Source organism: Oncorhynchus keta, chromosome 36 (genome assembly GCF_023373465.1).
Source record: "Oncorhynchus keta strain PuntledgeMale-10-30-2019 chromosome 36, Oket_V2, whole genome shotgun sequence".
Classification (NCBI taxonomy): domain Eukaryota; kingdom Metazoa; phylum Chordata; class Actinopteri; order Salmoniformes; family Salmonidae; genus Oncorhynchus; species Oncorhynchus keta.
The window spans coordinates 16,101,318-16,129,030 of NC_068456.1; the positions used below are offsets into that span (position 1 = coordinate 16,101,318).

General features: G+C 42.2%; 2 protein-coding genes across 3 annotated transcripts in view; one reads left to right on the forward strand and one right to left on the reverse strand.

Annotated features, from left to right (window-relative positions):
• Positions 1-3,864, forward strand: part of pcsk2 (proprotein convertase subtilisin/kexin type 2) — a 75,155-nt gene extending 71,291 nt beyond the window's left edge. The window contains exon 12 of the mRNA XM_035754340.2: positions 2,708-3,864. Within this exon, the coding sequence (XP_035610233.2) occupies positions 2,708-3,194 (487 nt within the window). The 3' untranslated portion in view covers positions 3,195-3,864. The remainder of the gene's footprint in view (positions 1-2,707) is intronic.
• Positions 3,402-20,067, reverse strand: LOC118369711 (filensin-like). 2 transcript variants are annotated; one of them, XM_035754339.2, is made up of 8 exons: positions 19,438-20,067; positions 18,685-18,745; positions 17,801-17,896; positions 10,544-10,636; positions 8,824-8,931; positions 7,255-7,475; positions 6,728-6,819; positions 3,402-6,303 (listed from the first exon to the last, which is right to left on the reverse strand). In XM_035754339.2, exons 1-8 carry the CDS (start codon positions 19,806-19,808, stop codon positions 5,375-5,377), a joined length of 1,971 nt encoding a protein of 656 aa, XP_035610232.1. In that variant the 5' UTR covers positions 19,809-20,067; the 3' UTR covers positions 3,402-5,374. The 2 variants fall into 2 exon arrangements, with proteins under 2 accessions (XP_035610232.1, XP_035610231.1); XM_035754338.2 differs by having other exon boundaries at positions 8,824-8,937; positions 19,438-20,053.
• Positions 20,068-27,713: the final 7,646 nt, after the last annotated feature.

The window sequence follows — 27,713 nt, forward strand, 5'->3', positions numbered from 1 at the left end:
CCCCTGCCCGAGTGAGCCCTTAACACCCTCACCGCCTCACCACAAAGCAAGGAGTCAGCAGGGTTCCTGTGTGTGCCTCTGAACCAGAGAATAGCAACAGAACATCCCTGCTCCTAAGGCTTTGGCTTGGGACCCTCAATCTGGACAAGGCAATCTCCCTGCACCAGCTCTTTGCCATGAGTTTAATAGGAAGGAAGATAATATAATTCTTAGGTGGTCCAATATGACTTTGGGTTGCTATAGTGGTTCCTCCTTTAAAAGTTGTGTCATACTGCGGCAGAACTTGCGTGCTGCCGCAGCATTCTGTGGCACGTATTCCGTATTGGCATTACCAGAGAATTTAAAACCTTTTGTTGTACTAACATAGTACATGGGATTGATTCTAAGAAATTTGGCTTAATTCATTTGATTAATATTATGGTGTTTCTATTCAGAGAAAAACGAAAAATGAAACCCTCAGGGTTTCCATTAGGATGGAATGGAAAATATGGCGCTGTACAATGTGAAGGTCGGGAGTAGGCTACAGGATTGGAGAATTCTAAATTGTTTTCCTTCATTAGACAGCTTTGTTCCAATATTTCTGCAATTCAGTGATATTTATTCCCATAGTAATTTGTTATGGATCCATAACTAAATCAACATTTGTATTTTGAAAGAGTATTTGTTTATCATTATTTATTAACAAAATGTGCTTATTTGTTTATTAGGCTACTGTGCAGTCTACAATACATACTGTGGTAAACATGGGAAAGTGCCTAATTCCTTACATAAGGGAGAGCAGGCCATGTCTGTACTACAGAATGCGGGGCACGCGGGAGACCGGTGTTATTTCATAGTTGTGATGTCTTCACTATTATTCTACATTGTAGAAAATAGTAAAAATATAGACAAATCCTGGAATGAGTAGGTGTGTCCAAATGTTTGACTGGTACTTACTCAATTTGATTAATATTATGGTGTTTCTATTCCATGAAAAATGAAAAACCCTCTGGGTTTCCTTTAGGGTGGAATAGAAATATGGCGCACTCATAAATTCAGTGTTGTCAGATTGTCCGTTTGTAAATTCAGACCGTTTCGCTCTCGGAGCGCACACTGGATGTTCGGGCCGAGGAATAGGGTTGATTTGAGCGTTCTGGCCTTACAACGGCAGTCAAGCACCCAAGCTAACGTTGGCTAGTTTGCTAGCTACTGTAGGCCCTTGCAATCCTGGAGTGAACAGTGAAATGCTGTGGGCGTGATTGTGTAGTAGAGCCTGTTGCTTTGGGCAAGATGGAGAAAAAAACTGTTGAATAGAGTGACATTTAGTTTATGTAAATGTTATTCTGTCCTTTTCTTGTTTTAATCTATGTTCCTTTTGAAATACAAGTTCAATAGTAGGATGCAAGTTCAATATTTGAAAGGAAAATAAACCACAAGTCTTTTTTAATCCTAAACATTACATAGCATATTAAGAATAAATGGCATGAGCTTTCATGACATGACATAATATTCTGAATTACATATCATGAAGATGACTGGTAGATTTCTGAAATGGACCTAGATTGTTTATCCATCCATTTATTAATATCTGTTAGAACTACATGGTAGGCAATAGGAGACAGGCTCTGTTATAGTATTGTTCTTTCTAGGGTGGTCCTAGTGCCTGTGGCTGGCCTCAGGGCGACTCCATGGAGTTCTACTGTGCTACACACTTTCTCATTCTCCTCCATTCAATATTCAACACTAGTCATTAACATTTTCATAACAGTTCTTCCTTATTCAAAAAGGGCTAGAATATTAGGTGTATTTTCCAGCCAGTCTCTCTGGGCAAGGGTAATGGTGTTGTCGATGGTATTTTCTTGGACACAAACAGTGATGTGTCCTTGAGACAAACATCCTCAAAGCATTTTGAAATGCATGAGTTATTTCAGGTACTAGCCATAGTATTTAAGTTCATACAATTACATCAAAATTACGTATAAATGCTTTATTTTGATGTATCAAGTGAATCTCAATCTGTAATAAAGATTGGCAGCTAAGATAGTGGTCGCAGGAAGGTAAGATATGAGTCTAAGTCTAACCAAAAAGCCTGCACGCTTCGGTTTATTCTAATAATTGAATGGCAAAGAAAGCATTGTTTCTGTCATTGTTGTGTTGCCGTGCGGGATCAGGATTTGAGGCACCACCAGTGCTGTATCAGGGTCTACTGGGTCCATGCTAAGTAGGTCAGGTAATAGCAGGATATTTGAGGGTGGAGGCGTAGACAGAACTAGACCGACTGGGCTATGGTAAATACTCTGCACCCCCAGGCTAAATCTCAGATTGAATTAGATACAGGGACACCAGCTTTCTCAAGGAGCTGACCAGAATACTGATAATGTTGCTATTTCTCTCTCTCTCTCTGCTCTCTCTTCCTTAATACATCTTTATATTAGCCTCTTTTTTTGCTACCTCCATCTTCCTTTTAATTGATTTCTGTCCTGTTTTTCCTTTCTCCATTTTCCTGTGTTTCTCTCATTCTATGACCCTCCCATTCCGAACTTTCGTCTTCTGTCTCCCTTTCACGAGTCTTGTTAATCCCTCTTTCCATCTCTCTTTCTGTCGTCCCTTATCATTGTCCTACTTTTAGCACTTTCTTATTTCCCTTTGGGTCTCTCTTGACTCTTCTTCTGCCTTCACCTTCCTAATCTTTCTCTCTCCTTTCTCCTCCAACCCTCTCTCCCTGCAGTAAGATCCAGTCGGGTGACAAGCTGATCCTGGCCATCTCCACTGACTCCTGCCAGGGGAAGGACAACTTTGTCCGCTACCTGGAGCATGTTCAGGCCGTGATCACCGTCAATGGCAGTCGCCGTGGTGACCTCAACATCAACATGACCTCCCCCATGGGCACCAAGTCCATCCTGCTAAGCCGCCGGCCCCGGGACGATGATGCCAAGGTGGGCTTCGACAAGTGGCCCTTCATGACTACCCAAACCTGGGGAGAGGACCCCCGCGGGACCTGGGTCCTGGAGGTGGGCTTCCAGGGAAACGAGCCACAGAGGGGTGTCCTGAAGGAGTGGACCCTCATGCTGCACGGAACACAAAGTGCTCCTTACATAGACCAGATAGTGCGTGACTACCAGTCCAAATTAGCCATGTCCAAAAAGGAGGAGTTGGAGGAAGAGCTGGACGAGGCGGTGGAGAGGAGCCTGAAGAGCCTGCTGAGTAAAAACTAGCTGACGTAGCTAACTAAACACCGTCTGGTCAGGTCAGCATGCCGGGCCACTCTCTCTCTCTATTTCTTTCTCTCACTCCCCCTCTCTCATCTCTCCTATCTTTCTCTCACTCCCCCTCTCTCTTATCTTTCTCTCACTTTCCCTTTCTCTCACCAAATAACTTTCTCTCCCTCTCTTGCCCTCTCTCACACTTTCTCTCCTCCCTCCTTTCTCATTGACTTTCTCTCCTTCTCTCTGCTTTTTGTTTTTCTGTGTTTATATTAGCCCTCCACTTTCGATAGATGTTTCTTGTAATCCGATTATGATAAAAATGTAACCTTCAAATAATCTGTTCTATAGAGAAAACTAAAAGATCCCATCTGGCTTTCTGTCTATGTTTTTTACACTTTACTAAAATGTATATAAACAGAATATATCCACTATATGGTGTTATTGCATTTCCCCGCCCCTCCACCTCTGGTAAAACAACTATTGTACAGTTTGTGACTGTAAACGATTTTCTGTGTCATTCTTAAAGTTGAATATCTTGCAATCAGAGCAGTGATACTTCTTTCTGTTTATATTTTTGTGACAAGCAACTGTTTCTATATAAACAAGACAAGGAACGTGTGATTAATTTTGACGCCTGTGCACCTAAAAAAGTATACCATAATAAATCTATTCAGCTGTTTGTTAAAGTGATTTGCCTCACTCGGCAATGCACATTCAGGTAGCAGACATGTCTTCAGTCTCTTTGTCATTTGAATAAGGATGAGAAATAAGACCAGCAGAGAGATAGAGGTCAGAACCTGCGTACGTGCCTCTGTATTCCAATTCCACTTTTTAAGGTAAGTCATTTTGCCTTACAATGGTCATTGCCAGTCACCTGAAGCCTATGCGGTAACGGGAAGCCCTTATCTGTGAACTCGAGAGCACAAAGCACAGGGACATTTAGATCACACACTGTGTAAAGAGACTATATCGTATAAAACACTATTAGCTTCTCTTTCTCTCCCCTTTTTGTCTTACTTTTGTCTCTCTGTCACACGCACACACACACGCTCTCTCTCCTTCTCTTTTTCTCTCTCTTGTCTGTCCCTCTAAGGGAGAGTGGATTATGCAGAGTTCAGAGGTCGCTGTCTGCTCCTCCAGATCACCCCAATGAAACATTCATGTCTTTCCTTCAGTAGCTGCAGAGTTCAAGGTAACACCTTTCACTCTGGGCTGGGAGACTCCCGATGTTTACTAAACACTGCACTAGCTTACTTAGTGTAGTGTCCTCACTTTGGTGCAATTCATATTACTCTAGTATCTAAGTAAAACAGGGTGATCAGATAAAAACGAGGCATCCATCGCCTCTACCCTTCAATCATCTTTAGAAAGCAGGTAAAAGAGTGCTTAAACTGCATACAGTACATATAAAGTACAAATATGAAACATCAGCTGTTATTATTCAAATAATATAATATGAATCTTTTCATCTTTTTTGGAACTACATGAGATGATGAGAAGGACTGGGGGCGGGGCGTTTGTTTGTAAAGCAACCGTGTGTCATAACAGCGGTCTTAACGTTAAAACACAAAGACAGGAGAGCTTTATGCTTGTGAAACGTGATTATTTTTTATTATTAAAGCAGTTTTATACACAGCAAGACTGTGTCGAGGGAGGTCAATGGCATTCAATTGAGCAAATTAAGTCTTGGGTGGAGGTTTGGGTTAAGGTTTGATTTGGAAGGGTGGCAAACATCCATGAGGGCAGGAGCATGTAATCCATTTTTTTTCACACATCAAAGTCATGTTTTTATTCACTTTATTTTTTTTTTGGGGGGGGGGGCGAGAGGGCTTGTTCTGTTGTTTAGATGCTGGTACTTTGAGTTTTCAGACAGTAAAGGCATAAGGTATTGGCGTAGGTAGAAACAACAACAGCAGCATTATGGAACCAGCTAACTCTTGCTGAACACAAAGCCAGAGAGCGTGAGTAAATGGAGGAGCAGTGTCATGAATGTGGAAGGAGTCTTTAGCAGTTTCCTATGTGAGGACTGGCTCATAGCAGTTGGTCTCATCCACGGTTGAACAGTGTTTTTAGAATGTCTTTAGCAGAGTCTCATATTGGTCTCATTGTTTGTTCTTGCTGGCATAAGGTGAGGTGGAACTTGTGAGGAGTCTGTCCAGCTCTTTTGGTCGAGGTCAATCTCCTCAGACTCAGTGCTTCTTCTTGCTGGTCTTCTCAATCATGGTCTCCACCACCATGGCCGTCTCCTCATAGCCCTTGGTCTTGCGGTCGTTGGAGAACCTTTCCACTGACTCCACCATCTCCACCTTCTCGTAGCTCATGGAGTCAGTGGGCATGCTGCTAGCGCCACGGGGGGAGGGTATGGGAGGAAGGCCCCTACGGCGACTGTCATCTTTACCCCCCTTGGGTCCGGAGGGATTGCTGGGGCATTTGGGGTCTTTGGGGTCAGGGCCTGGAGCTGGGGCAGGATTGGGCTGTGGGGGGGGAGTAGGATCTACATCCCTAGATTTCCCCTTCCCACCACCTTTTCCGCCCTTATCGTCACCCTTGCCACCCTCTCCGTCGGAAGGTGGGGTGGGAATACAGGGGCAAGGGGGTGGCATGGGCTGTGGATGAGGGGGGTCAGGGGAGGGGGTGTATGGGCTGAAGGGGTCATTAGGGGAGACCATGCCGTCACAGATCGTGACAAAGACGTGTCCAGCGGAGGGGCTGGAGGTGTAGAAATGGGGGTGGGGGTAGCTGCCGTCGCCCGTCACCAGCACATAGCGCCCCTTAGTATAGAAGTCAGCAATTGGCTCTGGCTTCTTGTACTTCCTCATGCGGTCTCTGACGATGTTACAGAGCGTGTCGAAGGCCTTGCTGATCTGAGCTCCGTCTGGGACGTCCTGGGGGGACACACCCGTGTACAGCGAACTCTGCTTCTCCCTATTCACCTCGTCCTCCTCCTCCTCCATCCCTCGCTTCTCATCCTCCATGTGTTCAGCTCCACCGACTCTTTCGTCCTGGCCACTGTCCATCACGTCTTTGGGACTGATCTCCTTCTTCTTCATGACCTTCTTGGCCAGGTTCTTCTGGCGAGGCTTGACACTGCTGATGTCCTGGACGGCTTGGGTGATGTCTGGCAGATAAACAAAATAAACATCTTATATGAGACAAAACACAAATTCTAAAAAATATTATTGAAGGGGGAAAGGACTTCCGCGGGACCTGTATCATCCTAACCTGGATCATGAATAGAAACCTTTATATAAGACAAAACACACTTTAAAAATTCAAAACACATTATCGAAGGAGGAAAGGACTCCTGCAGAACCTGGATCCTCCTAACCACGATCACCATTATCCATGTATAGACCTCAGGAGGATCCATTGTTTGTTGTTTTAACTGGGTGGGAATCACATCACTATGTGGCTGTTTTCATTAGGGCTCTAGCTAGTGTGGTTATAGCCTATGATGACGATGGGTTTTTACGTGTCTGCTCTGTATGTATGGAAACTATCAGTGTGAAGAAGCTGTGGAATGAGACGTGGCATGTCCTCACCTCTGCCCCTGCTCGACACGGTGGGTGTGTGGGTAAACCGGTAATTGGTGGTGAACAAGGTAATGGGAGTCCCAATTATCGCTGAATTCAACCTGTGGAAGAGAATGAGGAAGAAACATCAGTTAGGACACCACAGAAGCAGCATGTGATAGTGTATTTGTATGTGTTAGTACTAAACATTATATTAGTAATTCTAAGAGGAAAATTCCTTTGTTCTTTTTCTAATTACTTTCCCATTTTTGTATTGTGAGGCTGTAAAGAAAAGATGTATTGATAAAGTAAACAAAAGAAGGATTAGGCCATATTAAAGGGGATTAAATATTACATTAAAAATAAATAACCTTCCTGAAGAGATATTCAACCATGATTGAACAAATCTGAGGTGGAAAACACACAAATATAATATCCAACACTGCCACCATGTGGCTGATATTCTACTACAAGATTTTGCAGAGTCAACACATTGAAGTGCTTCCTAATATCCAGTAGCAGGACACTGGTCACTGTGTGTTGTGGTTAGTAATTACCTGTTGTCCTCATTCTCAATGATCCTCTTGTACCTCTCCAGCTCATTCTCCAGGGAGATCTGGTACATGGCCAGGTGGCGGCACTCGTTGGTGTATTTCTCCAGGGACCTCTCGGCCTCCTCAATGTCCTTCCTCAGAGACTCAATTTGCTCGTTGTACAGCTGGATCTCATCGTCATAGCTCTCCTGGGTGCTCTTGATGGAATTCTCCAACACTGAGGTCTGACACAGAGAGAGAGAGAGAGAGAGAGAGAGAGAGAGAGAGAGAGAGAGAGAGAGAGAGAGAGAGAGAGAGAGAGAGAGAGAGAGAGAGAGAGAGAGAGAGAGAGAGAGAGAGAGAGAGAGAGAGAGACACAGAGAGAGAGAGAGAGAGAGAGAGAGAGAGACAGAGAGAGAGAGACAGACAGACACAGACAGACAGACAGACAGACAGACAGACAGACAGACAGACAGACAGACAGACAGACAGACAGACAGACAGACAGACAGACAGACAGACAGACAGACAGACAGACAGACAGACAGACAGACAGAGAGAGAGAGAGAGAGAGAGAGAGAGAGAGAGAGAGAAAGAAATCTGATTATCATTTCAATATAGAGGTGGGAAACATTTTATCATATGGTATGCTACTGTACACTGCTTATTAAAAAATAAAATAAAAAACAGAATAGATGTCATATAGAAAGGTTCAACTTAATTTTTATTATTTAAGCGATAGTTGTCATTCCTGCTTGGTCATCGAACTATGCTAACGTGCCAGCTGTCTGACTTTAAAAAGACATAATAAATCAGAACATCATGACTACTGTACTCTCTGAGGATGTTGCGGTGACAACTGTAGTACTACACAGGTGTTCAACCCACGTACATATTCAACCTTCATGGCAAACCTGTATACGATTGAAAATTGAGCCTTTAGAATTTTTAGAGATATGATAATTATTTCATTAAAATATTTAGATTTCTTGCAATTATAGTCACAAAATTTAAAAACAGTCTGAGTTATAGAATGCCATTTGAAAATGTTTTGCTAGGAAACACAAACAGTCATGAGGTACAGGCTACAGAAAATGAACAAAGTGAAAACCATAATTTGGGAAGAAAGCAGAGGTAGGGACCAAACAACTAAAATGAAGGTATGCTCATTGAAGAAATGATTCAATAGATTCACAACTTTTGGAGAATATAAACATGGACTTATGCATCAGTTTGAGGTAGACATTGAGAGTTGTTTTTTTGTCCTTCTATGTCTTTTAGTTTTTACTAGTATTTTTCTAAGAGATACACCTGTATTTCCCCGCTTCTCTGTTGCTTGTATCATCTTTACTCACTAATCTAAAGGTGATGACTGACACCTACTGGCGCCCCTGTGCAACTACAACCAATTTATGTACTGTCCTCCATGGGTACATGTAAACTGTCTACCTCAATTCAAGTGGCTACCTCATCTCCCTTCCTCACTAATATGCATAGAGAGTAGGGCCTAGGGGTTGATTTGGAATGTGACACCTTCAAACACTTGAGCAGGAGATGTTCGCTAAGTTATCATAGTAATGGACAGGAACCTACCTCGGTCTGCAGATGCAGCTTCTGTGCCTGGAGATGGCAGAGGGCGCTCTTGTACTCCTCCAGCTGGCTTTGCAGGGCTGGAACTCTCCTCTGGGCCAGCTGCTTTTCCTGCTCCTTCACACAGAGACAGTTATAATACACAATGATCACACAGAGACAAGACAGGCCAGTTATAACACATAGAGAGCACACAAAGGGATCACAGGCCAGTTATAACACATAGAGATCACACAAAGGGATCACAGGCCAGTTATAACACATAGAGATCACACAAAGGGATCACAGGCCAGTTATAACACATAGAGATCACACAAAGGGATCACAGGCCTGTTATAACACATAGAGAGCACACAAAGGGATCACAGGCCAGTTATTATAACACATAGAGATCACACAAAGGGATCACAGGCCAGTTATAACACATAGAGATCACACAAAGGGATCACAGGCCAGTTATAACACATAGAGATCACACAAAGGGAAAGGGATCACAAAGGGAGGCCAGTTATAACACATAGAGATCACACAAAGGGATCAGGCCACATAGAGATCACACAAAGGGATCACAGGCCAGTTATAACACATAGAGAGCACACAAAGGGATCACAGGCCAGTTATAACACATAGAGATCACACAAAGGGATCACAGGCCAGTTATAACACATAGAGATCACACAAAGGGATCACAGGCCAGTTATAACACATAGAGATCACACAAAGGGATCACAGGCCTGTTATAACACATAGAGATCATACAAAGGGATCACAGGCCAGTTATAACACATAGAGATCACACAAAGGGACCACAGGCCAGTTATAACACATAGAGATCACACAAAGGGACCACAGGCCTGTTATAACACATAGAGATCACACAAAGGGATCACAGGCCAGTTATAACACATAGAGGATCACACAAAGGGACCACAGGCCTGTTATAACACATAGAGGTCACACAAAGGGATCACAGGCCTGTTATAACACATAGAGGTCACACAAAGGGATCACAGGCCTGTTATAACACATAGAGATCACACAAAGGGATCACAGGCCTGTTATAACACATAGAGATCACACAAAGGGATCACAGGCCAGTTATAACACATAGAGATCACACAAAGGGACCACAGGCCAGTTACACTGAACAACTAGACAGGCATTCAACATGTACATTGAGTATACCAAACATTAGGAACTTCCTAATATTGAGTTGCAATTGTCTCTAGGCTTAAAAATACATCTTTAAGCTGTCTCCATTCCTTTATCTACACTGATTAACGTGGATTTAACAAGTGACATCAATACGGGATCATAGCTTTCACCTAGATTCACCTGGTCAGTCTGCCATGGAAAGAGCATGTTTTGTACACCCAGTGTACATTAGATTACAGTGCTTTACTTGCAACTTCATAGACAGACAAGCAAACAGCTTACAGACTGACAGCATCAACATACTTTCTATAAAGGGACAACATGACACACAGAGCTGGGATTAACTGTCATAATAATAATAAACAGAAGTATATTATTTCACAGAAATGTCAGTGCACATTAACACATTGGAACACATCACAACACATTTTCCATTCAAAGACACAAAGTTCAGCTCACATAGCTGATTCCACTGGTGACCCTTGGGGCTTTATTGTTATCTGGTCTGACACCCCTGGTCTGACTCAGCTGTTTCCCCTGGACACAGACAGATGCCTGGTGACCTTACCTCAGAGATGCCCACAGCCACGTTGGGCACCAGGGATATTGTTTGGTTGATCTGGTGCAGGATGTTCACATAGGTCTGGATCTCTGCCAGGTTCTACAGGGTGGTGGGGTGAGAGGAATAGAGGAGGAGAGGGGATGAGTTAACATTATATTTGACTTGAAATGATCTTGTATACATCCTGCTGCTGTATCAAATGAAAAATAAACTTTGCCTTTAAAACACAAACATTGCATTTAAGACGTTCCCCAATACAATATTAGATCCTGGACTATAAAAAATAAAGGGGACTGTCATACAGGGTGGGTGTATTTAATATGGTTGGGATTAGAGTAAAGTACACAACGTCTAGGTACTCTAATCCTATCTTTATTAAATATACCCACCCTGTATGTCATGCCTTTATTTTCCTCAGTATTACATGTGTGTGCACTGTGTATTTTGAATCCAGGGTCTGTAGAGTACACAACATCCATAACCAATTTAGTGTCTGTGTGGTTAGGGTCCGCACTGATATCGAAAGGTTAGGAGCAAGATCGGTCCTTGCCATTCTGCCGCTCCTAGGTGAGACCAAAAAAAGTCACCCCTACAAAACTAGAATAGTGTATTGTATGTATCTTGTATCTGAAATATAAATTATATTTTGATTTGTTTAACACTTTTTTGTTATTAAATGATTCCATATGTCTTATTTCATAGTTTCTACAATGTAGAAAATAGTAAAACTAAAGAAAAACCCTGGAATGAGTAGGGGTATCCAAACTTTTGACTGGTACTGTATGTTAGATCATATTTTTGACAGAACGTTGGTGGGCGCCGCAGCGATACGTCTCTAGAACAGCACACTGGAGAGGCGTGCTGGGAATGGATAAGCAAAATATTTGTGCCGCTGCCTTTGACAAAGTGGGAACTGCCTATCACAGGTTTGCATCAGCACTCACCTAAAAAGCCCATATACCACAGGATGAGAGAAATTGAAATTGTTTTTGGATAGAATTACGGGAGGCTTTATTTGTACTTGTTGGAGGTGCGTCTTGGTCCGTTTAGCTCAGAAAATGCCGCCCTCGTCAATCTGCCGCCATTGGTGGCCGCCTAATCCTGCCTGATAGAGGGCTGGCCATGGTTGGTAGTTCAATCCCTGGCCAAGTAATACCAAAGACTGTAAACATGGAACCACTCAGATTAAGTAGCTAATGAAGATTGGGGGTAAGACCCTGTGATAGACTAGCGTTCCCTGTCCAGGGGGTGTACTACATCAAGCTGCCTCACACTACAGACACAGGAGGTAGGCTCCTGCTCCTATGAGCTGTTCCAAGCTAAGGCTTGTGCAAGGCAACTTACTTCCCAGCTACCATATTTGAAATCTGTAACTAATTCTAGTAAATCAGGGGGATTTACATTTACATAATTTAGCAGACGACTTATAGTGAGTGCGTACATTTTCATACTGCTCCCCCGTGAGAATTAAATCTTTAACCAAATCAAATTTTATTGGTCACATACACATGGTTAGCAGATGTTAATGCAAGTGTAGCGAAATGCCTGTGCTTCTAGTTCCGACCTGTGATATCTAACAAGTAATCTAACAATTTCACAACAACTATCTTATACACACAAGTGTAAAGGAATGAATAAGAATATGTACATATAAAAATATGTACATATAAATAAATAATATGTACATATAAATATGTACATACATATAAGGTGTCTTGGAGGGCAGGTAGTTTCCCCCCGGTAATGCGTTGTGCAGACCTCACTACCCTCTGGAGAGCCTTGCAGTTGTGGGCGGAGCAGTTGCCCAGTTGCCCGATTGTGCATCTGTAAAGGTTTGTGAGTGTTTTTGGTGACAAGCCAAATTTCTTCAGCCTCCTGAGGTTTAAGAGGCGCTGCTGCGCCTTCTTCACCATGCTGTCTGTGTGGGTGGACAATTTAATTTTGTCCGTGATGTGTACGCTGAGGAACTTAAAACTTTCCACCTTCCCCACTGCTGTCCCACCGATGTGGATAGGGGGGTGCTCCCTCTGCTGTTTCCTGAAGTCCACGATAATCTGCTTTGTTTTGTTGATGTTGAGTTTGTTCTCCTGACACTACACTCCGAGGGCCCTCATCTCCTCCCTGTAGGCCGTCCCGTCATTGTTGGTAAACAAGCCTACCACTGTAGTGTCATCTGCAAACTTGATGATTGAGTTGGAGGCGTGCATGGCCAAGCAGTCATGGTTGAACAGGGAGTACAGGAGAGGGCTGAGAGCACATTCTTGTGGGGCCCCAGTTTTGAGAATCAGCTGAGTGGAGATGTTGTTTCCTACCCTCACCACCTGGGGGGCAGCCCGTCAGAAAGTCCAGGACCTAGTTGCACTGGGCGGGGTCGAGACCCAGGGCCTTGAGCTTAATGACGAGTTTGGAGGGTACTATGGTGTTAAATGCTGAGCTGTTGTCAATTAACAGCATTCTTACATAGGTATTCCTCTTGTCCACATGGGTTAGGGCAGTGTGCAGTGTGATTGTGTCGTCTGTGGACCTATTTCGACGGTAAGCAAATTGGAGTGGGTCGAGGGTGTTAGTTAGGGTGGAGGAGATATGATCCTTGACTCAGCTCTCAAAGCACTTCATGATGACAGAAGTGAGTGCTACGTGGCGATAGTCGTTTAGCTCAGTTACCTTAGCTTTCTTGGGAACAGGAACAACGGTGGCACTCTTGAAGCATGTGGGAACAGCAGACTGGGATAGTTATTGATTGAATTTGTCCGTAAACACACCAGCCAGCTGGTCTGCACATGCTCTGAGGACGCGGCTAGGGATGCAGTCTGGGCCGGCAGCCTTGCGAGGGTTAACATGTTTTACTCACGTTGGCTGCGGCGAAGGAGATTCCGCAGGTTTTGATGGCGGGCCGTGTCGGTGGCCTGTATTGTCCTCAAAGTGACAGAAGAAGTTGTTTAGTTTGTCTGGGACCAAGACATCGAGGTCCGCGACGGGGCTGGTTTTCTTTTTGTAGTCCGTGATTGACTGTAGACCCTGCCACATTCCTCTCATGTCTGAGCCATTGGCATTGCAAGCTCCATTCTCTACCAGCTGAGCCACACAGGACCAGTTATTTGTGCCAGAAGGGCAATGGCTGGAATCAAACCCACGCCGACACTGTAGACCTATATGTGGGCATGAAAGGCAGCAGCCCTAACAGCTAGACCACCCCAGGCCACTCTTGAACTAAATGTTGACAGTTCAATCGTAACCTTAATTTAATTTCGACATTTTTATGTCGTAGCCTAGTGGAGACCAATATCTAGCTTGTGTCATTAAGCTATATAAAACAATGGTTGTTGATGTGTACGGCTGCATAGCGTTTGAGTGAGTGAGAGCGAATCTTATTTTGAAAGCAAGTTCTGATCCCAATGACTCGACTTCTCCCGCATGGAGAAAGAGAACTGCTAATTTTCAGAGAATCACAAGGCTCATTTGAATTTCCTGATGTATCAGGAAAATTATCTGTGAAAAACGAGTGATCAAGTTAAAATCCGACATCTGTAGCCTACTTCAACAAGGTACGTCCATTAGAAAAAGGTTTAGCAAAATGTGGTACAGTATGTGGCTAAAGAGGCAGTGGTAATATTGTCTGTCTGTTTACAAGGGGCTGTTAATGACCTAGCCAATACCAGCAGCCTCTGTAGCCTCTGTAAATGAAGGCAGTGGTGTGAAGAGTTTGGTAGACCACTGGGCTCATCATCATTACAGCCTTTAAATGTGTCTAAATTGTTTGACTCTCTGAGGTGTTCTGCCTGACCTGCATCAGTACAGGCCTAACCTGATTAAGAATTTAAGAGTAAATATGTGTGCAATTACACATTTAATAGCCTCTTAAGTATGTTTCCTAAGCAAATAAAATGTGTTTGCAGGGTAAACACCAACGCACTGAGGTGGGTTGTTAAATTCACTCCTCATTGATTTAGTTTCAGTATTTATTAATTGGATTTATATGGTCCATCTGGTGGATGTAAACAAAGCATTACGGATGTGACATCTTAATTTGATCACAGAAAAATCCAATAATCCTTGTGATTTACCTAAATTCACTGAAAACCTCCAGTTCTCTTTCTCTCTTGCTCGCTCAAAAGCTAAAGCAGCAGACAGAATAAAAATCCTACTACTGTACATCCTACTACTGCCACATTCAAATGTAAAAATGTTTACCTGAAATGCCAGCCTGGTCTCATAGACTAGACATAACATAGTACATGTAAACGCGGGACACTTAAAATAGTATGACACAGTATGTTACGTTTGGTATTGTTACATATGACAGAAGGTTACTTAAGGAAAAACAAAAGTACGGTTGTTGGTCGGGGTGCAGAGGTGGCGAACGTCTAGCATCCCAAAGGTTGCATGTTTGAATTTCATCACGGACAACTTTAGCAAATTTGCAACTACTTAGTACTGTTTTGCTACTTAGCATGTTAGCTAACCCCTCACCTAACCTTAACCTTTTAACCTAACTCCTAACCTTAACCCCTAGCCTAGCTAACGTTGGCCACCTAGCTAACGTTAGCCACCACAAAATTGGGATTCATACAATATCATGCATTTTGAAAATTCGTAACATGCATATCGACAACCGTTGTTTTATATAGCTTAGTAACACAAGACAGATACACTCCTTTCCATATATATGTGACCGACCGGCTCGATTCTGTCTTATGTAGCAACATTTTAAATTGTAGAGACTCAGAGACTCATAGATAGAAAATGGTATATCATACACTACAGTTGAGGAACAATGGGAAAGTAATTCTGCTTTGAAAGTTGATAAACTTGTAACCTCACATTTGAGAAAATGGTCTTTGAATGTTTTAGTACACCTACTGGAGAGCTCTTTTTTGTCTATACCCATTCAGCATCATTCACACCCTGTTAAGTTTTAGCCTCACCCATCTCTTTAAGGATTCACATGTGAATACTAAACAACAAAATATTTTAAGTAAAGACTGGTTTATACTATGGGTTTGTAAATTTAATCTGGAGTGCCAGAGTGTGCTCTGGGCATTCATAAGCTCAGAGCGTTCTCAGATTGTCCGTTTGTAAATTCAGAGCGTTTTGCTCTTTGATCACACGCTGTGGCCAAGGTGTAGGGTTGATCCGAGCACTCTGACCTAACAACGGCAGTCAAGCACCCAAGTTAACTGGCTAACGTTGGCTAGCTTGTTAGCTACTTCCAGACACAAATGAGAGAACAGCTCACTCTGACCATTTTACTCACCCTAGCAGAGCTGGTTAGGCTGCTTTTATGTCATCCAGAGAGTTGGTGACTGCAACTGTGCTGCTGGCAACAATTTAATTACGCTTTTTTGCCAACATTTACTGACACAACGCATGTTGAGCATTCGTAAATTCTTCAATTATTATTCTGTGCTCTGCTACACTCAGACGAGAGTTCACTGAAATCAGAGTAGATAGCCAGAGAGAATTTACCAGCTATGTCTATAGACAGTTGTCACAGTGACATCATGAACATTCTATTGAAATGGTTACTTGCATAGTGGAGTCTGTTGTTTAGACATGTAGCTAACCAACCAGGTTAAATGTTAGCTAGCTAACATTAGGCTACAACTAGCAATGCAAATGGCTCTGAGGAACAAATAATATTACTACACAGATCATGCATGTAAGGTTAGCGAGCAAGCTAGCCAACTAACGTTAGATAAATGTAGCTAGCTAGACTCTCTTACCCTTATAAATGGATGGACGCTTCTCCCTCTCTGTCTTACTTTGAAGATGTAATCCGGAAACAGGTGTTTTATACAACAGCCTTCTGTGTGTTCTCTTTTCGACTCTGTCTGCATATTTGCAATCAAACACCAGACATTTCCTCCATCTCCTTAGCTATCATACTCTAATTCCACTGATTTCAAAACTCGGCCCTCCAGAAAGTGGAGAGCAACAGTTTTGCAGTTCTACTATTTGATATCTTTCAAAAAAACTGGGTTGGAAAGGATTACCTACACATACTGACAGCTCATGTAACAGCTCATGTTATAGACAGAAGCCTGCTACACGACAGACCAATCCGAACTCATCTCTCGGCATGTCCAGCCCACTCATTGTCTCAGTTGACTTTTTCTGTGGCTAAACCAACTAGGCTCGTCATTTAACAATTTTATTCGTATTTACAGATATTTTATTCGTATTTACAGCAGACACGTTTGTTTTTAAGGCACATGAAAGTTCACATGTTCCAGAAGGCTCTCCTGTGAAGTTGTGATGTGCGAAAAATGCCATAGTTTCCTGAAACTAGTCACATATTGACAGTGAGGCTAAAATGTTTAATTTGGCTCTATACACCAGCATTTTGGATTTTTACTTTGTGATAAAGTCACAGAGGATAAATATCATAACCCCCAAAAATGCTAATCTCCACTGTTATTGGTAATGGTGAGAGGCTAGCATAGTTTGGCAGAATAATCTTTGTACCTCTGTATCTTTCTCATTCATCATTATTCACAATTCATTCATGATTATCTGAAATCATGTTAGCATCCACATGAATGTAGAAGTGTTCAGAAACATATTCTATTCTTATTTACAATAAAAGTGAGTCCAAAATGACAAAATACACTATTTACCATTAATATATATTTGGCACAACATAATCCAAAATCCAACCAAATCTAACTGCAAATGCACCCAACAAGTTTGTAGAGTCGCAAGCTTGATGTAGTCATTACATGCTAGGATTATGGGACCAAATACTACACTTTTGACTACTTTAATACACTATAAGTGAATTTGTCCAAATACTTGACACCTTCAAATGGGGGGACAAGATACATAAAGTGATCTCAAATCCAAAATGCTGGAGTATAGAGTCAAATTAAAAGTTGTAGCTTCACTGTCTAAATAAATACAGAAGGGAGTGTATTGGTCTCCAGTACGACATGCAAGTGTATACAGAAATGCAGCGCAAGGCTACACCTAATAGCCTACTGTGGCCTATGAAAACAAATATTTTTTATAATCAAATCCTCTTGCTACAGGATTATGTTACTCCTGTTGCGAGACTGGTCAATTTATGATCCTACATCTGCAGGTTGAAAGACGATATGCTATGCACACTGTTCCGGTTTCCTTTCCAATAAGTATTTTTTTAATGATTAGTACACTCCACTGACCTAAAATACTTCCCCAGGGCTAATTGTATGATTGTACAATATAAAGGCAGAATGAGTTTGTAATAGACTGCAGATGATGTGTAGGTTGTATATCTCTTACCTTCCTGTGTCTGTCTTTGGTGGAGTTGATGTCGTCCTGAAGGAACTGGGACTGGATCTGAAACTCCAGGTTCCCCAACAGGGCATGGTCAGCCTCCTAGGAGAGGAGAGGAGAGGAGAGGAGAGGAGAGGAGAGGAGAGGAGAGGAGAGGAGAGGAGAGGAGAGAGTAGAGGATAGGAGAGAAAAGGACAAGAGGAGAGGAGAGGAAAAGAAAAGAGGGAAGAGAAAATAAAAGAAGAGAAGAAGATAGGAGCAAAAGAGAAGAGAGAGAGGCAAGTCGATAGGTAGATATCCTCTCCTCATAAAGCCTCAAACAGTATTACACTGCGGTTATTATTCATCTGAACACCACACAAAGCCTTTTCTTCACTAGTACATTCCTCCATTATGTCTAAAGCCTCTGATATCACTAACCCAGAAAGACAGCGATGTGATAAGACATTTTAATTCAGTTCCATGAGCTCACTGTATTGTCCTGACCTCTTATGCTTTGTCTCTCAGCCCCAAAGTCCTATCAGGATTGCAGTTACACAATATAATTATGATTCTACCACTGTGGACAAAGCTTGTAGATTATTAACCAGACAGAAAATATATTTGATCTTTTTGTTGTTCCACATTGCAAAGCCGCTTTCATGCACAGGGCTTATGCAGAAAACTTTGCTCACAAGTTGTGTTTTATGGTTAATGCAGCAGGACAGTTTAGCAGTTGTATTACAGTTTAACATTTTAGGAGGTTTCCTGCAAACAGATTAGGCCTAGTCCTGGTCTAAAAAGCAAGCCCAATGGAGAATGTCCATCAAATTATTTTTTGTCTGGATTTAATTGAGTTTTTTTTACGTTAAATGAAACGGGTGAAATTGTCATAGGACTCACACACATACCTTGTTGAGTTGTTCCAGTGTACCCCGCAGCTGTTCTTGATACTCACATTCATTTCTGTATCTTTGGAGTACAAAAACATAATCACAAAACATAAATTCAAGACTTTTGTGTGACCTACCTTGTATTGCTCTGTCATTTACACGAGTTTGTGTTATTGAGCACATTGAGAGGATCGACGTTTCTCTATCTGGCTTTTCTGACTTTACAATGTCTGTAAAACAACACATTTCACTACACCTATCTGTGTGACAATAAAACATCGTTTTTTTTCTCGTTTTTATTAACTCTTCATTTTCCTTAATCAACCTGACTCCCCTTGAGAGCACTTGAAAGGGATGTTTGTTATCTTTTTTCAACACACAACCACTTGTGCAGTATTCTTCCTAGTACTGTCTTGGTGTTAGAAGATAGAAATCCATGACACTTACCATGACTGAACTCACAGCACCTGCCATTTCCATGTCAATAAACCCCTTTATTGAAGACAGACTTTCAACAGGTGGACAATGTATCACAATGTATCACAGTCAGATTATCTGGGAAACTAAGCCTTCACCAGCATACAAACAGTTTACTTCGCATCTGGTCTAGAGAAGGGCACCTCACCTCTGCACTGGTTACTCACAGGCGGTGGCCCATCCACACTTTCCTACTCTCTGACCCACACATCAGTTTAAAAAACACACTACCCTTACTGACGCACGCACACAAACACAAGCACGCACACCTTCAAACTCACGGACATCACTTACTTGTTGGTGAACTCGTCCAACATGCGGCATGAGTCCTTCAGCTCTCGCTCAAGCTTGGCACGGTCAGCGGAGAGCTCCCGGATGCGCTGCTGATTCAGGCCAATCTGTTCGGTAAAGGCCTCCTCGAGCCCGCTAGCCTCCTCCATCCGCTGCAGCGTCTCTAGCTGCTTCCGGAACACGGCATTGCGCTGCTCCAGCACGCGTGCCCGGTTGATGTAGCGGGCGAAACGGCTGTTGAGTTCCTGCAGGCTCTCCCAGCCCTGGATGGCCGAGGCGCCCGCCGACGCGTCAGGGCCGTAGGGCTCCTCGAATACATCGGAGCGCTCATACTTCTCCTTGCGCACCTCGTGCGTGTAACTGGTCTGGTGCATGGTGGTGGTTGTCGCTCTCCCGCTGTCTCGGTTGGTGTTATCCCCGGAGTGCGTTCTCCCCTTCGCACCTTTAGTGTGTGAAAACTCGGGTGCTCACCCTTGGCTGTCTCATGCTAGACTAAAGGCTGCCCGGCCCCTGCCGGCTGCGAAATAGACCCCCACAAATCTCCTGCTGGCCTGATCCCACGCAAGCCGCGCGCATAGGGCCTTCCAGAGTTTGTTAGCCTTTGTGGCTGACATTACAAAAGCTCTGCCAATGATGATCGAGCAAAAAGACAAAAACAAACGGCAGACAGGCGAGGGAGAATATTGCTGTGTCAAATGGACCATTATCAGAAGCCTCATTGTTTCCAATCAACTGTTTTTCTAGATCTCGGTTTGATTTATGGGGAATTTTGGACTATGGCCTAGGTTTACCACATGACCAAGTGGAAATAGCATGCTGTGCAGGTTTTTGTTACAGGCCATAGCCAATTACTAATGTGCCAAAAGTACCCTGGTAACCCCTAAGGCAGATTTTAGCTATTTTGTTCTCCTACTGATTATTATACAAACGGTTACAAATTGGCAAGCCCTGTCACATTATTCATCACACAAGTGAATTGAATATTCATAGATCCGCAAACATTAAATTATTACACACAATAACCCACAGCATTGGCCAAGATCCAGCTCAAATAATGAAAATGGTCAGTCATACATTATACAAACTGTTCCAATTGCATAGAGATTATACGAAATTACAATCCCACTGATGGGAGTCACAACAATTGAATAACTGTCCCATGGGTAAAAAAACAAACATTTTTATCAACTGCATGAGTAAAATACATATGGAACCAAAGGGCTTGGTCTTCTGTAAACTGCAGATGATCTTGGAATGTTAGGTTTAGCTCTCAACTTGTCTACTGAATATTCTGAATGGATTGACTGTACACAAATCGACAGCCTGCTTCTTTTTCACATATGGGGATTGGTGTTACTGTAAAATGTGTATTCCTCTGTGGAATTAGCCAATTCAAGGCCAGGAGCAGCCACAGTAGCACTAGTATCTGTACAAATTAGCTTATGTTGCATCCACCCTCACCTCACAACAACACACCAAAAGCCAAAGAGCTCTCTCTCTCTTACCTAAGTTTATATGCGGATGGTGTTGCTGCTCCCTTAAGGAAAGCTCTCAACCTGAAATACCTCAGAAATTCACTGAATGTTTACATAAACTGTAAAAATGTCAAATAGAGCCCAGACAACAGCTTTTTTTCAGGGAGGCTCTCTGGACACTGATAAATGCTTGTGCCTCAAGCAATGCTATTTAAACTGTGTCTGGTGGGTGGTGTGTGTGTGTGTGTGTGTGTGTGTGTGTGTGTGTGTGTGTGTGTGTGTGTGTGTGTGTGTGTGTGTGTGTGTGTGTGTGTGTGTGTGTGTGTGTGTGTGTGTGTGTGTGTGTGTGTGTGTGTGTGTGTGTGTGTGTGTGACTCACTTCACATTGCAGCAGACCAGTGTTGGTTGAGTAGCACAGGTTGAGTGCATAAATTACTCATCTTGTTCCAGGGCGATAGCAGTGCTCTGCTATGTACGTTTACATGACTTCATGACCTCTAACCCAACTGTGTCAGTTTGTGTGTTGACATATATTGTATTTATATATTGTATGTGTATTTTGTTCAAATGGTGTGTATGTGCATTAGGGCATTGTCCTGTGTGGTGGGTGGTTACACTCGACAGATCTAGAGGGGCTGTCTGCCCGTATAAGGCTGAATGGAGCACATGCCACAATGTATTACATCAGCACTTCTGACCCTAGAAAAGCCAGGGGTTCAGAGAAAAAAGGCATAGGCTCTGAGTTCTGTTAAAGATATGTTAGTATTAGTATTACTGAACAAAAATATAAACACAACATTCAACAATTTCAAAGATTTTGAGTTGCAGTTCATCGAAGAATATCAGTAAATTGAAATAAATTCATTTGGCCCTAGTCTGTGTATTTCAAATGACTGGACAGAGGCTAAGACATGGGTGCCCCCCCCCCCCAAAAAAAAACTGCACATTTTAGAGTGGCCTTTTATTTTCCCCAGCACAAGGTGCTGTTTAATCAAATGCTGTTTAATCAGCTTGTTGATATGCCACACCTGTCAACTGGATGGATTATCTTGGCAAAGGAGACCTTGTCCATTCTATTATGTTGGAAAGAATAAGGATATTTCATAGAGCCATGTCCATGGATTTTGGCACTGAGAATTCTTACCTTCATCTGCTACAAGCAGAATGAGCACAGTGCTTGTCAAAGCACTTCCAAAGGCAGCCTTGAGAGAACATTTACTGTGTGATAATGTCTTGTTTCCAATATGGCATTTTGTCCCAAGCACAAGGTGCACCTTTGTAATGATCATGCTGTTTAATCAGCTTGTTGATATGCCACAACTGTCAGGTGGATGGATTATCTTGGCAAAGGAGAAATGCTCACTAACGGATGTAAACACATTTGTGCAAAACATTTGAGAGAAATAAGCTTTTTGTGCATATTTATTTAAACTGAAAAATGGAAAGAACATGTTGCGTTCAAATTTTTGTTCAGTATATATTAATTTGTTATTTATAGATGTTCAAGTTCAGTCCACTGTAGGCCCCTATTGATTTACCTTACAATAACACTGTCACACTGTATAATGATAGGAGACAAGCGCAGGAATATGTAATAGGGTTTTTTATTTTCTCCACCCAAACAAAAGAGTGAGGTGTAAACCTCTAAATAATACACAGGACGAGACCTGTAAAACAAGTGCACAATAACACATAGCATGGAAGCCTATACAACACAGGTACTCATAAGACTAATGGACACGATAACAATAACTGACAAGGACAAGGGAAAAAGAGGGCACATACACTAATCAGGGGTAATGGGAACCCGATGTGCGTAATGAGACAAGACAGTCCGGGGTTGATGGTATTTTTTTTACTTTTTACCTTTATTGAACCAGGTAGGCCAGTTGCGAACAAGTTCTCATTTACAACTGCGACCTGGCCAAGATAAAAAACAAAGCAGTGCGACACAAACACAGAGTTACACATGGAATAAACAAACGTACAGTCAATAACACAATAGAAACATCTATATACAGTGTGTGCAAATGTATTAAGGTTAGGGAGGTAAGGCAATAAATAGTCCATAGTGGAGAAATAATTACAATTTTCCATTAACACTGGAGTGATAGATGTGCAGGAGATGTGCAAGTAGAGATACTGGGGTGCAAAGGAGCAAACAAAAATTAAAATAACATGGGGATGAGGTAGTTGGGTGGGCTATTTACAGATGTGCTGTGTATGCTGCAATGATCAGTAAGCTGCTCTGACAGTTAGTGAGGGAGATATAAGTCTCCAGCTTCAGTGGTTTTAGAAATTCATTCCAGTCACTGAAACTGGAAGGAAAAGCGGCCAAAGGGGGAGTTGGATTTTGGGATGATCAGAGAAATATACAGTTGAAGTCGGAAGTTTACATACAGTTAGGTTGGAGTCATTGAAACATGTTTTTTTTAATTCTCCACAGCCAAATGCAACCTCCAAAGAAAACTGCTGGCAACAGATACTGTATATAGTGTGTTTTGTCCTTTTAATTATGGCATATTTTGCCATGTTAGCTGTCAGTCAAACTGTGCAAAAGTTCAACTGAAACATACGTTTAGGCATATATTCCTACTAGTGAAGGTTAGCTTTAACCCCTTAGCTTGTCGCGAGTCTACTAAATGGTAACAGGCACTTTCAACAAACTAAATATGGCTGGACAGCACATAATCCACTGGAGTTTGGGCTGCTTCAACCACTGTCTGTTAGAGTTTCATTCTCCTCTGTTCAACATTGGATCTTCAGCCTGTCAGAGCACTCAGAAGGAAATGCTCACTTACATTATACCTCTTACCTGCACAGAGAGAGAGATGATAGGTGAGAGATGATAGGTGTTCAGTTCATCCCGGTAACTCTGCTTTCAGCCACTAAATAGGACTTCACAGAGAAGGACACTCACACACAATCCAATATAGTCTTTAAATGCACTATCACTGGTCACTGCGGACACACTCATAGCGCACGCACACACACACAAACTCTGCATACACTCCCAACATTAACAGAGTGTTGCAAAATCAGCATCCCGGAACAAAACAAAATCCAAGCCAACGGGCTGCACAGAGCCACAGTCTGGCCATTTTTACACTGGATATACTGTATATCTGTGTACACCACTGATCTCTATCCTCAAAGTGGCCATAAACACACCAACTATCCGCAGGATTCATTTCAGAAGGAATTTCTGTTGTTTGCATAATGCGTCCACGTGAGAAATGGGATAAGGTGCAGGCTAGGTTCCCGGACACTTGTCCTTCATATATATTAGATCATAGTGGTCGTAAATCCAGAGCCTTGCCTGAGATTAGACAGCTGTCTGAGGTGGAAATGAGAGCCTTGTGTTTATACTGCCCGTCAGGTTTGCTTGGCTCTAACAACAGACTTGACCTGAGGCTTTGGCTGTGTTAGTGGCGCTGTAAATTTTAAGGGTGTTATAAAGAACAGAAAAACCCAGCGGCTACTTTATTGTGCGTAAGGCCTTAAAAACAGTCTGTCGATACAAGAAGATTACCAAAATAGGTAGATGCACCTAAGCAGGGAATAATATAATGAAACATGAAAGAGACCCATTTATTTTCCCTCCTTGACTCTCAGTTTAAAAAGTCGATATATCCAAAGGAATAAGATTTTTGAAGCCGGCCTGCAGCTCTTGACGTCTGAGAGAGGGATAGAGCATGATGAGCGAAGCGGGGACAGTGACAATGATGATTGATTTTCAAATCCCACAGCTGCCATCTGTCCATCTGTTTATCTGCTCTGTACGATGGATTGCTATAGAAACATTTCTGTTAAGGCTTTCTACAGCTTGGTCAATGCTATGCCTCCAGAGAATCAGAAACGTTCCAGCGAAGTCATGCATGGGGTAGTGTAGCTATATCTAGCTAGCACATTATGAACTATTGTAATATTGTAAAAATATAAAGTGTATTCTTACTGAAGGACCAACATTGTCCATAACACATGTCATCAAAATAATGCATACAAAAGATAGTGAAACAACCTTGTGTTGCTGAGGACATGTTGAGAAAAACTAGAAGGAACATTGTAAACAGGAAACACAACATTATCACACATTAAATGTTCTCTCAAGGCTGCCTTTGGAAGTGCTTTGCCAAGCACGGTGCTCATTCTGCTTGTAGCAGATGAAGGTAAGAATTCTCAGTGCCAAAATCCATTGCTGGCTCTATGAAAGTTACAGTCATTATTCTTTCCAACATAATAGAATGAACAATATCCCCAAACCTCGTGCCATTTGTACAACTGACAATGGAAGCGTTTTGTCACTGCTGTCAATAGGAATCAGAAACATACAGCTTTGCTTAAAAGGGGGACTTGGGGAAGTAATCTATTACTGAACAACAATATAAATGCAACATCTAAAAGTGTTGGTCCCATGTTTCATGAGCTGTTTGATAGAAAAGTGACATATTTAACTGATCTATTTGATATTGATGGATAACAATTCATATTTAACTAATAGAAATACATTTCTGTCCTACTAGTGTCTGTGTTTTCATGGGCTCCACTCTAGTTCCCTGCAGCCAATCTGGGCGTATGGACACCAGAGATGGCTTGAGCTGACAAGTGAGTTATAGACTGCAATACATAGACAATAATGTGTTTTACTAGAGATAGTTTAGGAGCAGAACAATCCCTCATTGTCTCAAAATCATCTTCGCATCTGGGAAACTCAGCCAGGGTGGGGACAAGACAACAACCTACGCGCAGATAACGATAGGATGAACCCAGAGTGGCTTATGATGCTCCTTGGTCTGCATGAGGGGGGTTGAACCAACCATGACTGAACATTGTTAGTGTCAGCTATATATAGTACTATGCATTTGTGTAAAGGTTAGGTTACTCGTTCCAACACTCAAGGGTGGGGGGTTGACCAGCCTCATTATTGCAATAATTCATCAATATTAAATAAAGATGATTGTTTGAAGAAATGACCAAGTCTCTCTCAGTACTGAATTTCCACCACCGTTGAAATACAAGATCCCAGAAATGGTCCATACGCACAAAAAGCTTATTTCTCTCAAATTTTTAGCATACATTTTGTGCACATCCCAGCTAGTGAGCATTTCTCCTTTGCCAAGATAATCCATCCACCTGATAGGTGTAGCTTATCAAGAAACTGCTTAGACAGCATGATTTTCTTCACAGGTGGACCTTGTGCTGGGGACAATAAAAGGCCACTCTAAAGTGTGCATTTTTTAAAACAACACAATGCCATAGGTGTCTTAAATTGAGGGAGCATGCAATTGGCATACTGACTGCAGGAATGTCCACCAGAGCTGTTGCCAGATAATTGAATTGTAATTTCTCTACCATAAGCCACCTCCAACATAATTTAAGAGAATTTGGCAGTATGTCCACCCTGCCTCACAACCGCACACCAAGTGTAACCATAACACCAAGTACTAAGACATGCGTTTTTCTGGATTTTTGTTGTTGTTGTTATGTCTCTCACTATTCAAATAAACCTACTGTTAAAATTACAGACTGATAATTTCTTTGTCAGTGGGCAAAAGTACAAAATCAGCAGGAGATCAAATACTTTTTTCCCTCACTGTATCTACTACTGTCATGTTCCAGCACAACTTGACCTGATATAATAATGGAAACATTTCCTCGTCACGTACAGTACTGTACAGGTGTTGTAACTTTTAATGGGTTACAGAGTTAATGTTTACAGTTAATTCATTGAGCTGTGTCTAAATATATTTTCTTTACAGTTATTTACATATGTAATTGTATTAGAATTCATGTGATGGAGATTGAGAGAACTACATACATATTTATGTTGTATTGGTTAGTACTGGATTAGGCTATTGACTGCAAGTACCAGAATGCCTTGCGACAGGTAGTAGAAAAGCGAAGAATGCGCCAGTTATGTGACAACTGATTATCCTGACTTTCCCTAACAACTTTATTTTATTGTTTGTAGAATCGAAAGTTGTTAAATGTAATGTGAACAAGTATTATTACTAAAAGAGTTCACTTCACAACCCGACGTCCAGAGTCATTACTTTGAAGATAGTTATTTTCGGTGCCAAAACCTGGGAAGAATGAGCTGCAGCGAAGATCATAGGGATGAAGAGGCTGAAATGGCTGAGGAGGAACGTCGGCATAATGCAGAAAGACTGAGACGAAAGCGGGGTACCAATCGAGGTGCCTCAACACGGATTTTGAATCAGATTGACGTGGAAATAATCCAGTCAAGTCCGGATACCGATCACTTGAGTACATTGTTGGAATTGCTGTCAGCTAAGGAGGACAGCTTGTTTGAACTTGATCATGGAATTGAACAGTTAACGCCATTGGACGGATTGGAGACGAAGTTTGCATGCATGGAGGATTACAAAGAGCGTGTTATCATGCTGAAGAGCCGTACACAATGGGTGGTAAAGAAAAAACAGGACCGCAATCCACTATCAGCATGGGTGATTGATGCTAACTCAAACAGATCACAGAGACAATCAGTAAGGCTACCAAAGTTGACTATTGAAAAATTATATGGAGATGTCAGTATGTGGCAGGAGTTTTGGAGCCAGAATGAGACTGCTAATCACAACAATGATTCACTGTGTAATAAAGAGAAGTTTACCTATCTCAAAACGTATCTCACTGGACCAGCTGCTGAGGCAGTAGCAGGACTGATGTTAACAGACAGAAACTATGATGCTCACATGGTAAAGCTGCGGAATCTTAATCCTGTGAAAAAAATCCTCTGTTCTAAATGCATTGAGGCAGCTATATGATGAATGTGAAATTCAGAGC